The following is a 16,040-nucleotide window of genomic DNA, read 5'->3' as shown; positions in this document are numbered from 1 at the left end:
AGTGTGGGGTTTTAGTTTAGTCTTGTATATATTTGTATAGTTTGGTTATTTCATATATATAATTAAAAAAAAAAAGGTTTATGTATATATTTATGTCAGCCTTTGTTTATTTTATTGTTTGTTATTAGTTTGTTTGGTGACCGGACCAGAAGGTGTAAGTTATTATTCTGTATATATGTATAATATGTGTGAGAGAAGAGAATGAGCGGCTGGACCAGTGTTCAGTATGTGGATTATTTTTCTGGCTGATATTCTTGTTATGTTTGTTATTATTATTATGTTTTTCGTTTTTATAATAAAAGATCTACAGGATGTAACTCAGGATCTGTAATGTAATGTATGTACACAGTGACTGCACCGGCAGAATAGTGAGTGCAGCTCTGGAGTATAATACAGGATGTAATTCAGGATCTGTAATGTACAGTGGGGAAAAAAAGTATTTAGTCAGTCAGCAATAGTGCAAGTTCCACCACTTAAAAAGATGAGAGGCGTCTGTAATTTACATCATAGGTAGACCTCAACTATGGGAGACAAACTGAGAAAAAAAAAAATCCAGAAAATCACATTGGTTTTTTTTTCATTTTATTTGCATATTATGGTGGAAAATAAGTATTTGGTCAGAAACAAAATTTCATCTCAATACTTTGTGATATATCCTTTGTTGGCAATGACAGAGGTCAAACGTTTTCTGTAAGTCTTCACAAGGTTGCCACACACTGTTGTTGGTATGTTGGCCCATTCCTCCATGCAGATCTCCTCTAGAGCAGTGATGTTTTTGGCTTTTCGCTTGGCAACACGGACTTTCAACTCCCTCCAAAGGTTTTCTATAAGGTTGAGATCTGGAGACTGGCTAGGCCACTCCAGGACCTTGAAATGCTTCTTACGAAGCCACTCCTTCGTTGCCCTGGCGGTGTGCTTTGGATCATTGTCATGTTGAAAGACCCAGCCACGTTTCATCTTCAATGCCCTTGCTGATGGAAGGAGGTTTGCACTCAAAATCTCACGATACATGGCCCCATTCATTCTTTCATGTACCCGGATCAGTCGTCCTGGCCCCTTTGCAGAGAAACGGCCCCAAAGCATGATGTTTCCACCACCATGCTTTACAGTAGGTATGGTGTTTGATGGATGCAACTCAGTATTCTTTTTCCTCCAAACACGACAAGTTGTGTTTCTACCAAACAGTTCCAGTTTGGTTTCATCAGACCATAGGACATTCTCCCAAAACTCCTCTGGATCATCCAAATGCTCTCTAGCAAACTTCAGACGGGCCCGGACATGTACAGGCTTAAGCAGTGGGACACGTCTGGCACTGCAGGATCTGAGTCCATGGTGGCGTAGTGTGTTACTTATGGTAGGCCTTGTTACATTGGTCCCAGCTCTCTGCAGTTCATTCACTAGGTCCCCCTGCGTGGTTCTGGGATTTTTGCTCACCGTTCTTGTGATCATTCTGACCCCACGGGGTGGGATTTTGCGTGGAGCACCAGATCGAGGGAGATTATCAGTGGTCTTGTATGTCTTCCATTTTCTAATTATTGCTCCCACAGTTGATTTCTTCACTCCAAGCTGGTTGGCTATTGCAGATTCAGTCTTCCCAGCCTGGTGCAGGGCTACAATTTTGTTTCTGGTGTCCTTTGACAGCTCTTTGGTCTTCACCATAGTGGAGTTTGGAGTCAGACTGTTTGAGGGTGTGCACAGGTGTCTTTTTATACTGATAACAAGTTTAAACAGGTGCCATTACTACAGGTAATGAGTGGAGGAAAGAGGAGACTCTTAAAGAAGAAGTTACAGGTCTGTGAGAGCCAGAAATCTTGATTGCTTGTTTCTGACCAAATACTTATTTTCCACCATAATATGCAAATAAAATGAAAAAAAAAACAGACAATGTGATTTTCTGGATTTTTTTTCTCAGTTTGTCTCCCATAGTTGAGGTCTACCTATGATGTAAATTACAGACGCCTCTCATCTTTTTAAGTGGTGGAACTTGCACTATTGCTGACTGACTAAATACTTTTTTTCCCCACTGTATGTACACAGTGACTGCACCAGCAGACTAGTGTGTGCAGCTCAAAAGCATAATACAGGATGTAACTCAGGATCAGTAACGTAATGTATGTACACAGTGACTGCACCAGCAGAATAGTGAGTGCATCTCTGAAGTACAATACAGGATGTAACTCCGTATCAGTAATGTATGTACACAGTGACTGCACCAGCAGAATAGTGAGTGCAGCTCTGGGGTATAATACAGGAACTAACTCAGGATCAGTAATGTATGTACACAGTGACTGCACCAGCAGAATAGTGAGTGCATCTCTGGAGTACAATACAGGATGTAATTCCGTATTAGTAATGTAATGTATGTACACAGTGACTGCGCCAGCAGAATAGTGAGTGCAGCTCAAAAGTATAATACAGGATGTAACTCAGGATCAGTATTGTAATGTACTGCATGTACACAGTGACTGCACCAGCAGAATAGTGAGTGCAGCTCAAAAGTATAATACAGGATGTAACTCAGGATATGTAATGTATGTATACAGTGACTGCACCAGGAGAATAGTGAGTGCAGCTCTGGAGTATAATACAGGATGTAACTCAGAATCAGTATTGTAATGTATGTACACAGTGACTGCACCAGCAGAATAGTGAGTGCAGCTCTGGAGTATAATAAAGGATGTAACTCAGGATCAGTAATGTATATACACAGTGACTGCACCAGCAGAATAGTGAGTGCAGCTCTGGAGTATAATACAGGAACTAACTCAGGATCAGTAATGTAATGTATGTACACAGTGACTGCACTAGAATAGTGAGTGCATCTCTGGAGTACAATACAGGATGTAATGTATGTATACAGTGACTACACCAGCAGAATAGTGAGTGCAGCTCTGGAGTATAATACAGGAGCTAACTCAGGATCAGTAATGTAATGTACTGTATGTATACAGTGACTGCATCAGCAGAATAGTGAGTGCATCTCTGGAGTACAATACAGGATGTAATTCTGTATTAGTAATGTACTGTATGTACACAGTGACTGCACCAGCAGAATAGTGAGTGCAGCTCAAAAGTATAATACAGGATGTAACTCAGGATATGTAATGTATGTATACAGTGACTGCACCAGGAGAATAGTGAGTGCAGCTCAAAAGTATAATACAGGATGTAACTCAGGATCAGTAATGAAATTTATGTACACAGTGACTGCACAAGCAGCATAGTGAGTGTAGCACTAGAGTATAACGTAGGATGTAACTCAGGATCAGTAATGTAATGTATGTACACAGCGACTGCACCAGCAGAATAGTGAGTGCAGCTCTGGAGTATAATACAGGATAAGTATATGCGCACACCGACTTCGCTGTTTATGGAGATTGGCAGGAGATGACTCAGATGCAGCAGAATACAATTTTTTTTTTATCTTAGTTCACAGTAATCTATTCCATCATCATTCCATTCTTTTTTAGAGGACCAGTTTTGAGGGCTCTTTATTCTTTCTAGCATCAGTAACGCCAATTAGACAAGTTGTAACTGGACAGCTCAATCACAACTTCTCTGGAAGAAGCCGTGATCACTCATCTAATGAGAGGGAACTTCGGCCACAACTAACATGACCGCGTTCATCAGGATCTACAGGTGACTGCACAAGATGCTCAATCTGCATAGGACACATACATCACTGTAATTGGGGACTTCAGTAAAAGTACAGCAGCACAGAGGAAATCGGGATCATCACAACAGTAAAGCTGTAGATATCTCCCCCGGACTTGGGAAAACCTCAATCTCTTTAGGCTTCTTTCTCACTTTTGCCTTTGATTAATCAGAAAAACGTCCTAAAGCCATTTCCAAATGTAACAACATTCAGTTCTTCCAAATTCTCGGTACTTTTGTTGTTTTTGTGTCATTTTGTTATGAAGAGTGGAGCTAAGGAGGAATGGGCACGGCCTCCCTGAGCGACAGATTCAGTACAGTTTACACGGCAAAACCGCTGGAAATTACAGCAGAAATTCACTTGTGACAATGCCGGGAGAAAAGTTCTGTTTTACGGCAGCGGAAAAATGTGACAGATTCATTATGAGGGGCACGACGTTATACCCCCCTGTTGTACAAAATGCCTCTTTTCGTTTTTTTTTTTTGTCCCATTTTTTTCTGGCTTGTAACAGACCAACTGTGATGTGTTCCTCTATCCTTACTTGTTATTTTATATCATTTAAACCTTTCTAGTAATCCGGAATATTTGATAATCCAGCACATATCGCTTCTTATTGGTAATGAACTTGTTATTGTATGTGGCTCCTCACAAATACAACGTCGCCTAGTGCAGATACTGAGTGTTGTGTCCGAGTTTGGCATCTCCGTCCCTGCAGCACATGATTTTATGGAGATTTTATTCACATTTTCATTGATGTTACAACTGAAAACTTCAATGAGAATTGTTGTCTCATATACATTGTATATAGATTGGGTACAAGCTCAAACAATAATGTGACAATGTAGCCCCCCAAGTCACATGACTGGAATATGGGGTGAGGGGCATTCAGAGCCTTTGTATCATTTCACCAAAGTCCTTAAAATCTGTATTAAAAAAAAAAAAAAAGACAAAACACTACTAAACGTAAAACTTCCAGCGTTTGCCTGTACATAAAATAGCAGCAGTAAAGCTGAACCGGCCAGCCGAACAGGAGGAGCGGACATGAGGGCGCTGCACATCCAACCATCACATCTCTCGATACCTGAAATCAAATGCAAGGCGGGAACAGTTATCTGCCAGACCACTATGGGTTAAATGCAAAAATCATCCGGCCAATGAATGCGCACATCAGATGAAGAGATATAATCATGGCCACAGAACCCAACACCGCACCTTATACACAAGGCAGTTACTGATTGAGGTAGATGCACAAACCCAGGACACCAAAGCGAAAATCATTGCAGGATCCGAACAAGAGATCCATAGCCGCTGCTGCTGCTTCTCATATGCACCACTAAGGGGCTCTCCATGTAAAAACATAACTACAACCCTCAACATTGAAGTTACAACACCAAGAAGGAAAAGTGGAGAATGATGGAGATCACAGGATGAAAAATCACTGATCTAAAAATGGAAACTAAATCACAACCTCTTGATTTATCCAGGCTGGAGTCTGAGCCTCGTGCAGAAATCCCCGCACCTCCGGCCTCGGCTGCTGTCACTGGGGTTAGTAATGGTTGTCTGAGGAAGGTTCTGTCACTGAATGTACAAATTATCAGGATATAACAGCTCCTGTGTAATCAGAGACCAATGACGTCCCCCAATGTGCCCGATGGAAACAAGTCTGGAGACTCTGCCGCAGCTCCTGTGTGATCACCAACCAATGACGTTCCCCATGGAGACAAGTCCAGAGACACCGCCGGCAGCTCCTGTGTGATCACCGACCATTGAGGTCCCCCGATGTGCCCGATGGACACAAGTCTTACCCAAGTGGTCGCCAGAATTATCTACGGGTATCCTTGCATCCAAGATAAAAGTGAGACTCATCGCTGCAGAGGCAGACCACCATTACTTCACGACCGCCTTTGAGAGTATTGTGAGATCATGAAGTGGCCTACACGAGGGAATGTCACACCGGTCCTGCTCGCAGGATTATGTGGGGAGGAGGGGGGCATAATCTCAGGTAGCAGGACCTTTCCAGTCTTATCTGAGCAAACTTGCTCAGATAAGGTTATCCAAGCATGCTCGAGTGCTAACTAAGTGGCTTCTGCGTGCTCACAAGATACTGTATGTTAAAGTCCCTGTGGCTGCACGTCTGGCGGCTGTTCAATAGCCGTAACATATGCAGGAGCAGAGACTTATTCGGGCACGCTGAAGTCACTGGGTTAGCACACGAGCATACTCGGACAACACCTTATCTGAGCAAGTTCGCTCATCACTATCCAGGAGCTTTAACACCTCAGCTGTACACTTAATTCTCTAAAGTCTCCCAAGAACCATTTTTGCCACACAACACCCCAGGTCACATGTTCCTGGTATTACCGATAGCTGCCTACATGACCTAAACGTGCTCCCATGGCTGCAGAGTCTCTGGACTTGTCTCCATCAATCACATTGGGGACGTCATTGGTCGGTGATCACATAGGAGCTGCCGGCAGCGGATCCTGATGATTTGTACATTCAGAGGCAGACCCTTCCTCAGACGGTCGAGGCCAGAGGTGCCGGGACTTCTGCACGAGGCTCAGACTGGAGAAATCAAAATACTATGAAAATTTTACTTCCACTTTTTTCACTATTTGCAGATGAGTGACTATAGTGAAAATATGTATATGTATGGATGTATGAATGGCATTAAATTAGCATCTGTTCTTAGGCTGCAGCTGTTCACAAAGGTTAGAATATATGTTATCCTGAGAAAAGGCAGTTTTCCTGGTCTCAGACACCAGGATGCCTTCCTGGGAAAATACAGAATTGGAAACACTTAACACCTCTGATGCCTTGAAGGCAGACGCCAAATGGGACCTATTTGCAGCCTGACAGTTTCTCTTTACTATGGGACAAGAAAGCTAAGACAAGAACCTTTAGAAAAATAATGTATTCATTGGTAAAGTCACCATGGTCCAGTCACAAACCAGGAATTAGAATATTAACATGAGAGGCTGGTCTAGAAATCTGATCTCCTGGCTAAACCTATAAATTAGGCCCTACACAAAGAAAGTTGTTCACAATTTGAGGGCAGCCAAGCTGATGTGATCCATTTTTAAACTTCCTCCATCAGGAAGCAGAATACCAGACTGCAAAGTTTAGATATTTCTGTAAGTTTCTCCCTTTTATTTTTGTAACTGTTTTGCAATATTTGTATGTCACTTTTTATTTCCACATTTTTATATCCTTTTATTGCAAGCACTGTACCTTATCTATTAAAGCTTAAAAATTTAATAAGTCTGAACCTTGTATGCTCTAAAAGAATCCATGGTCCTAGAGTGTATGATCCTGGTGATTGGCAGATAGTAGTAGTAATACTTCCGGGACTCATTGCCTGTGTGTTCGGTGAGTGGTGACAGTGTGTATGAAGCGTGGTCTGTGTCGGGGGGTGTGATTTATGCTCCCATTGCAGCATAGGACAGAAGTTGAATGCTGGACTGAGTGAGAGGAGATAGATTAATCCTTGCAGGCGCAACCCCTAATCTTGTGCTGAGAAAGAGGGTATGTGACAGTGACGTCTCCATCCAGTAATTTCCACAATTCCACCAATTTTCCTTCTTGTTGTATTCAGTGTTGGGGAGCGTCAATCTATAAATGCACTGATACAGATTGGGGTAAGGAGTATTCACATGGTGCAGTCATATGGTGTTTTTCTGTTCCTTTCATGAAAATTAAAACCCACCATCTGTGCGCACTATGCGACCAGTAACAGAAGTCTCAGTTACCCATCAGCTCCTCACGGGTCATTATAAAATGTTAAGTTCTGTATCTTACACACTGAAGCGATGGGCAAAGTTTTGCATCTGATCTGATGAAGCTGTGTCAGGAATTTTGCAGCAAGATTCACATTTCCAGGACACGATATACTCACAATGTGCGTTACAACTACTCGGAGGTCCCGGAGTTACTGTGCTTTAATGTCAGACTATTGCTACAAAGACACAGGAAGGACGATGTTCATTTCATGCCGGAATAGTCTCACTCGTTCAGATATCAGCCTGTTCTTCCCTCTGTATCATTTCCAATACTCTGGGCACCTGATTATTTGCCACAGACACATCTAATAGTATGGAGTGCTGCAATACTTGATCGCGCAGAAGGCTAGGGCCGCGTGCGCGATTAGGCTATGGCCGCGCAAGCAATAAGGCAACAGAATGCTGGTCAATGAGGACCTGCTGGTTCCATCACATTGCTTCCCAGCTGTGACCAGTTTTAGGTTTGTCTGGATGTCTGCCTTCACAGACTTATCTTAAAAATACAAATGGAATTGAAACACAAAGTGTCTGAGTGAGGTCAGAAGTGTCCATTATAGGGTGAATCTGTAAATCCACTTTACTTTGTTTCTGTATCACTTGCACTCACCCTCGGGCCTTCTGGAAACATGGACACAATTTCTTAATTTCCTTGTATACGAGACGAGCCAAGAACTGTAAGAAGTGATCACAACAGATTATATCAGGGCAATTCATGTCCAGTGGTCGGGGATCATCGTGGGGAAGATAGAACTTACTAAACAAGCCAGAAGATCGGCCGCAATCAGCATGTAGAAGACGTAGTTCCAGCCTTTGGATGACAGCACCGAAGCGAGGGTCGGCCCCAGAGCAGCTCCTGGTAACGGAGAATAAAAGATCACACTCCGCACAGTATCTGCCAACACAGAAGGCTGTCCTGCTCTGCACAAATCATCTGTCCAATCAATTTCGGTGACTTTCCATATCTGATAACCACAAATCTCAATCTTGCACGTACTATTAATGCTAGTTAACCCCTTAGGCTAAGTTCAAGCTTTCTTATGCAAATAAGTTGCCTTTTACAAAAGCTCTGAGATTGCAGAAATCTCCTGCACACACTTGGGTTTTTCTTTTCTCCTGACTGAATTTAAAGGGCCTGTCACACTAAGCGATATCGCTAGCAATATCGCTATAACGTCACTGGTTTTTGTAACGTTATAGCGGTATTGCTAGCGATATCGCTATGTCTGATACTTACCTCCGACCGCCCCCCCGCTGGTTATCGCTGATCGCACGAGAACGTCCTGGACCGTTTCTCATCGTCAGCTTCCTGCTGTGGAGACGAGCGACGCGTGGACGCGGGCGGGAGGATGTCAGGATCGCCTCGTCTGACAGGTAAGTAGTGACCCCCGACCCCTGCGATGTCGCTGGTGAGATCTGCCTGTGTGGCAGCTCACTAGCGACCACTTAGCGATGCACCAGCGATCCTGACCGCGTCATATCGCTGGTCTGGATCGCTGGTGCATCGCTAAGTGTGACAGTACCTTAAGAGCTACAGTGTTTTTCAAATTTGCAGTAGTCAATTCTTTCAGCGTTTTTTCACCCACACAAAGCAATGAGACAAAACGCTACAAAATTATTTTTGGGGCATTTTTCTTGAATAAAATTTACTTTTTAAATTTGTCCTGTGAACAAAACCCATGTAATCTTCAATAAAAAAAAGCACCTAAAAGAAAAAACTGTTGCAAAAATCCAGTTAATGGCAATTTTTGGCTGCAGAAACTCTTTGTGTGAACATTGTCTTATTTGAATTTGACAGCAAAATGTAATAATACAATGTAATATTACGGTCATGGACCTGGTACCGACCAATGGACCCCGATCCGTCAATGATGGCGGTGACAGTGGACAGCGCCTTAGCGTTTCCATGTAAAGACTCATGTGTTCCCTGCAAGTAAGATCAGGAGACTATACATCACATATGCATCCGCCAGCTCTGGCCGCTATCACACGGAACAGACGAGAGCACAGCTCTGGCAAAAATATTGCTCGCAAGAACTCACCAGATCTGCAGATACCGCGGTGGTGATCAAAGAATAAGGCCCATTAACCAACATGCCGCATATGATGAGCATCGCTGCCGAGAGACACACCGAGATGTAAGACTGAGTGTAGACAGCAAGCAGAAATAGAAGACAAGTGACACAAAACTTACCGACTGTGGTGGACACGGCCGTCTGCCCAAACTGATTGTAGATGAACAACTAAAATAAAGATTGTACAGAAGATGCCCAAGTTATACCATCTGTGAATAGACTGCTCAAAAAATAAAGGGAACACTTAAACAACAGAATATAACTCCAAGTAAATCAGACTTCTGTGAAATCAAACTGTCTACTTAGGAATCAACACTGATTGACAATCAATTTCACATGCTGTTGTGCAAATGGAATAGACAACAGATGGAAATTGGCAATTATCAAGACACCCCCAATAAAGGAGTGGTTCTGCAGATGGGGACCACAGACCACATCTCAGTACCAATGCTTTCTGACTGATGTTTTGGTCACTTTTGAATGTTGGTTGTGCTTTCACACTAGTGGTAGCATGAGACGGACTCTACAACCCACACAAGTGGCTAAGGTAGTGCAGCTCATCCAGGATGGCACATCAATGCGAGCTGTGGCAAGGTTTGCTGTGTCTGTCAGTGTAGTGTCCAGAGGCTGAAGGCACTACCAGGAGACAGGTCAGTACACCAGGAGACGTGGAGGGTGCCGTAGGAGGGCAACAACCCAGCAGCAGAACCGCTATCTCAGCCTTTGTGCAAGGAGGAACACTGCCAGATCCCTGCAAAATGACCTCCAGCAGGCCATAAATGTGCATGTGTCTGCAAAAATGGTTAGAAACCGACTCCATGAGGATGGTCTGAGTGCCTGACGTCCACAGATGAGGGTTGTGCTTACAGCCCAACACCGTGCAGCCCTCCAAAGAAATGCCACCCCACACCATTACTGACCCACTGCCAAATCGGTCATGCTGAAGGATGTTGTAGGCAGCAGATCGCTCTTCACGGCGTCTACAGAATCTGTCACGTCTGTCGCGTGCTCAGTGTGAACCTGCTTTCATCTGTGAAGAGCACAGGGCGCCAGCAGCAACTTTGCCAATCCTGGTGTTCTGTGGCAAATTCCAAGCGTCCTGCACGGTGATGGCCTGTGAGCACAACCACCATCTGTGGACTTCGGGCCCTCAGGCCATCCACATGGAGTCGGTTTCTAACCGTTTGTGCAGACACATGCACATCTGTGACCTGCTGGAGGTCATTTTTACAGGGCTCTGGCAGTGCTCCTCCTGTTCCTCCTTGCACAAAGGCAGAGGTAGCGGTCCTGCTTCTGGGTTGTTGCCCTCCTACGACCCCCTCCACGTCTCCTGGTAGCGCCTCCAGCCTCTGGACACTACGCCGACAGACGCAGCAAACCTTCTTGCCACAGCTCGCATTGATGTGCCATCGTGGATGAGCTGCACTACCTGAGCCACTTGTGTGGGTTGTAGAGTCCGTCTCATGCTACCACGAGTGTGAAAGCACAACCAACATTCAAAAGTGACCAAAACATCAGCCAGAAAGCATTGCTACTGAGATGCAGTCTGTGGTACCCACCTGCAGAACCACTCCTTTATTCAGGGTGTCTTGATAATTGTCAATAATTTCCATATGTTGTCTATTCCATTTGCACAACAGCATGTGAAATTGATTGTCAATCAGTGTTGCTTCCTAAGTGGACAGTTTGATTTCACAGAAGTTTGATTTACTTGGAGTTATATTCTGTTGTTTAAGTGGTCCCTTTATTTTTTTGAGCAGTGTATATAATCATATACAGGTGATGTCCTGGTTATACCAGCTGTACATATATAATTATATACAGGCGATGCCCAGGTTATACCAGCTGTACATATATAACTATATATAGGAGATACCCAGGTTATACCACCTGTATACATATAGATAGAGATATATATATATATATCTATCTCTCTCTCTATCTATCTCTATACACACATACATACAGGAGATGTCCAGGTTCTACAGTGTGTGTGTGTATATATATATATATATATATATATATATATATATATATACACACACACACACACATATGTGTGTGTGTGTATATATATGCACACACAGGAGATGTCCAGGTAATACCAGCTGTAAATACATTGGGGTAAAAAGTATTTAGTCAGCCACCAATTGTGCAAGTTCTCCTATTTAAAAAGATGAGAGAGGCCTGTAATTGACATCATAGGTAAACCACAACTATGAGAGTCAAAATGAGAAAACAAATCCAGAAAATCACCTTGTCTGATTTGGCAAGATTTATTTTGCAAATTATGGTGGTAATAAGTATTTGGTCACCTAAAAGCATGCAAGATTTCTGGATCTCACAGACCTGTAACTTCTTTAAGAGGCTCCTCTGTCCTCCACTCATTATCTGTATTAATGGCACCTGTTTGAACTTATCATCAGTATAAAAGACACCTGTCCACAACCTCAAACAGTCACACTCCAAACTCCACTATGGTGAAGACCAAAGAGCTGCTGAAGGACACTAGAAACAAAACTCTAGTCCTGCACTAGGCTGGGAAGACTGAATCTGCAATAGGCAAGCAGCTTGGTGTGATGAAATCAACTGTGGGAGCAATAAGAAAATGGAAGACATACAAGACCACTGATAATCTCCTTCGATCTGGGGCTCCACGCAAGATCTCACCCTGTGGGGTCAAAATGATCACAAGAACGGTAAGCAAAAATCCAGAACCACACAGGGGGACCTAGTGAATGACCTGCATAGAGCTGGGACCTCCGTAACCAAGGCTACCATCAGTAAAACACTACGCCGCCAGGAACTCAGATCCTGCAGTACCGTACGTGTTCCCCTGCGTAAGCCAATACATGTCCGGGCCCATCAGAAGTTTGCTAGAGAACATTTGGATTATTCAGAAGAGTATTGGGAGAATGTTATATGGTCTGATGAAACCAAAGTAGAACTGTTTGGTAGAAACAAAACTCGTCGTGTTCGGAGTTGACAGAATGCTGAGTTGCATCCAAAGAACACCATACCTACTGTGAAGCAAGGGGGTGGCAACATCATGCTTTAGGGCTGTTTCTCTGCAAAGGGACCATGAGGACTGATCTGTGTACATGAAAGAATGAATGGGGTCATGTATCATGAGATTTTGAGTGCAAACCTCCTTCCATCAGCAAGGGCATTGAAAATGAAACGTGGATGGGTCTTTCAGCATGATAATGATCCCAAGCACACCGCCAGGGCAACAAAGGAGTGGCTTCGCAAGAAGCATATGAAGGTCCTGGGGTGGCCTACCCAGTCACCAGATCTAAAACTCATAGAAAACCTTTGGCAGGATTTGAAAGTCCATGTTGCCCAGCGACAGGCCCAAAACATCACTGCTCTAGAGGAGATCTGCATGGAGGAATGGGCAAACATACCACCAACAATGTGTGCCAACCTTGTGAAGACTTACAGAAAACGTTTGACCTCTATCATTGCCAACAAAGGATATATAACAAATTAATGAGATGAACTCGTACTTTTTTTTAAACATAATTTGCAAAATAAATCTTGCCGAATCAGGCAAGATGATTTTCTGGATTTGTTTTCTCATTTTGACTCTCATAGTTGTGGTCTACCTATGATGTCAAATACAAGCTGCTCATCTTTTTAAGTGGGAGAACTTGCACAATTGGTGGCTGACTAAATACTTTTTCTCCCCACTGTATATAATTATATACAGGAGAGTCACAGATTATACCAGCTGCACATATATAATTATATACAGGAGATGTCCAGGCTATTCCAGCTGTGCATATATAATTATATAAAGGAGATGCCCAGATTATACCATCTGTACATATATTATTGGTGTCGTCAGTCCGATTCAGTATACAGATAACTTCATGTTACTCCTGTGATTGGACATATTTTTCTGTACATGGAGAGATGCAGAGGTTTGGGGCACATTAGCACCACCCAATGGGGGGTATAGATGCTGGAGTACACAGCGGGGTCCTGCACGAGCCTCTGGACTGACCACTCACCATGGGGGCTGTTAGGATCAGCATAATGGAGCAGGTGATCGCTTGTCCTCCAGTATAATCGGATATCGCACCAGCCAAGATTCCACCTGGAAGAGAGAAACAAGGTCTGAAAATAGTAGAAAGAATAACACGAGCTCTCGCTCCAAAATCCTCCCTCGCACCTCCGTGTATTATGTATCTATCGGATTCCATTCTGCCTTACATGAGAAAAGGAGGGACGTCTCCCACCTTCACACTTAGTGTGTCCCCCCCCCCCCGGTGGCTCTTCGCTACAGTCATCTACAGAGCCAGCTGAGGCTGGGAAGGGGGGAAGATCCTGCTGAGTTGCGAGGGTCCAAGAACATGGAGATGCTGCCCATTTATGCACTATCAGAACCCACTTTGTTCCCCGGGATCCTGTAGTTCGTGAGGTTTATAGAACAAAAAAATACAGCAGAGACACAGGTGCCGGCAAGGAGCGGAGTGCTTCTTGTGAAATCCCCGGCTCCACCACAAACATCTCAGCCCTGATCCAGTGACTCAGCGGAGTCTCCATCTCCTGCAAAGAGCACACCGCCTGCAACACCTAGACCAGGAAACGACAGGGACAAATACCTGTGACTACAGAGGAAAGGAGCGAGTCAGCCACCCAAATCATGAGCTCAGGTAAAGGTGAAATAAAGGTGAGGTAACAATGTAGTGCAAGCCAAGGTCACTGCAGAAGGCTATAATGAGAAAAGGGGCCGAGGGGGTGGTAAAGAGAGAAGGGGCGGTAAAGAGAGAAGGGGCCAAGGGGGCGGTAAAGAGAGAAGGGGCCAAGGGGGCAGTAAAGAGAGAAGGGGCCAAGGGGGCAGTAGTGAGAGAAGAGGCCAAGGGGGCAGTAATGAAAGAAGGGGCCGAGGGGGCAGTAATGAGAGAAGGGGCCATGGGGCAGTAATGAGAGAAAGGGCAGTAATGAGAGAAGGGGCAGTAATGAGAGAAGGGGCCATGGGGGCAGTAATGAGAGAAGGGGCAGTAATGAGAGAAGGGGCAGAAGGGGCAGTAATGAGAGAAGAGGCCGAGGGGGCAGTAGTGAGAACGGGCAGAGGGGGCAGTAGTGAGAACGGACAGAGGGGGCAGTAGTGAGAACGGACAGAGGGGGCAGTAGTGAGAACGGACAGAGGGGGCAGTAGTGAGAACGGACAGAGGGGGCAGTAGTGAGAACGGACAGAGGGGGCAGTAGTGAGAACGGACAGAGGGGGCAGTAGTGAGAACGGACAGAGGGGGCAGTAGTGAGAACGGACAGAGGGGGCAGTAGTGAGAACGGACAGAGGGGGCAGTAGTGAGAACGGGCAGAGGGGGCAGTAGTGAGAGAACGGGCAGAGGGGCAGTAGTGAGAGAACGGGCAGAGATATAGCTCCGGAGGTGATTGGCAACATGCTGGATAAGGGAGGAGCCACTGTCTAGGGGAGAATACCTCAAATACTTGAAACACGCCATTAAATTAGAGAGGGGGGTTTATAAGAAAAGGGGGAAATTGGTGCTATATGAAAAATTGTTGACGCCATGGCTGGAGTATAGATAGGGATGTTGAAATTGTTATGAAAGGCCTCAGGGGGAATTGTGTTCAGGGGTGCTCCCTGGCACTGCTTTATAAGATGGAATAATGTAATAAAAATCTATTTTGAAAAAAAGGGGCAGGTTGAAAGGACAATTCGAGCTGTCTAAAAGGGGTGAGGGGGTGAGTTTGTTAGTGAGCGAACGGGCAGAGGGGGCAGGAGTGAGCGAACGGGCAGAGGGGGCAGTAGTGAGAGAACGGGCAGAGGGGGCAGTAGTCAATAGTGAGAGAACGGGCAGAGGGGGTAGTAGTGAGAGAACGGGCAGAGGGGGCAGTAGGGAGAGAACGGGCAGAGGGGGTAGTAGTGAGAGAACGGGCAGAGGGGGCAGTAGTGAGAGAACGGGCAGAGGGGGCAGTAGTCAATAGTGAGAGAACGGGCAGAGGGGGTAGTAGTGAGAGAACGGGCAGAGGGGGCAGTAGTGAGAGAACGGGCAGAGGGGGTAGTAGTGAGAGACCGGGCAGAGGGGGCAGTAGTGAGAGAACGGGCAGAGGGGGCAGTAGTGAGAGAACGGGCCGAAGGGGTAAAAAATGAGAAAATGGGCCGAAGGGGTAAAAAATGAAAAAACGGGCCGAAGGGGGCAATAATGAGAAAACGGGCCAAGGAGGCAAAAATGAGAAAACGGGACGAGAGGGCAATAATGAGAAAACGGGCCGAGGGGGCAACAAGAAGAGTGACACGTAATGAAAGGCTGGACAGACGCAGGAAAGATCATTCAGTCAACAGCTATTCCTTTGACACCTAGAACACAGATCTTCGCTACGAGTAAATCCCCCCCTTAAAGCTCTGTCAGACACCCCCCACTTCCCCTATTCTAGGCTGTCCTGCCCTCCCTCCTTTGAGACCCATTTGACCCTTCTCCTCATACCTCTCCGCTCCCCTTCCAGACCCCTCAACCCCGCTGGCTTGTGGAGCATAGCAGGTAGGCCACTTGCAAAGGATGA

The 16,040-nt window shown here is 45.0% G+C and overlaps 1 protein-coding gene across 3 annotated transcripts in view; it reads right to left on the bottom strand.

The window, feature by feature from the left end:
- Positions 1-4,374: 4,374 nt before the first annotated feature.
- The window catches only part of SLC37A2 (solute carrier family 37 member 2), a 32,393-nt gene continuing 20,727 nt past the window's right edge, over positions 4,375-16,040 (bottom strand). For 2 of the 3 annotated variants that reach the window (XM_073584896.1, XM_073584898.1), the window contains 8 exons: positions 13,523-13,608; positions 9,626-9,674; positions 9,474-9,547; positions 9,280-9,358; positions 8,190-8,287; positions 8,042-8,106; positions 7,551-7,610; positions 4,375-4,736 (listed from right to left, as the gene is read on the bottom strand). In XM_073584896.1, coding sequence (XP_073440997.1) covers positions 7,565-7,610; positions 8,042-8,106; positions 8,190-8,287; positions 9,280-9,358; positions 9,474-9,547; positions 9,626-9,674; positions 13,523-13,608 — 497 coding nt within the window. In that variant the 3' untranslated portion in view covers positions 4,375-4,736; positions 7,551-7,564. The remainder of the gene's footprint in view (positions 4,737-7,550; positions 7,611-8,041; positions 8,107-8,189; positions 8,288-9,279; positions 9,359-9,473; positions 9,548-9,625; positions 9,675-13,522; positions 13,609-16,040) is intronic. The other variant, XM_073584897.1, reaches the window with a different exon arrangement.

This window comes from Dendrobates tinctorius, unplaced genomic scaffold (assembly GCF_039654945.1).
Source record: "Dendrobates tinctorius isolate UK_male_01 unplaced genomic scaffold, ASM3965494v1 ptg000086l, whole genome shotgun sequence".
In the NCBI taxonomy this organism is placed as follows: domain Eukaryota; kingdom Metazoa; phylum Chordata; class Amphibia; order Anura; family Dendrobatidae; genus Dendrobates; species Dendrobates tinctorius.
Note: the sequence above shows the minus strand (reverse complement) of the source record. Positions and strands in the feature narration are given on the sequence as shown.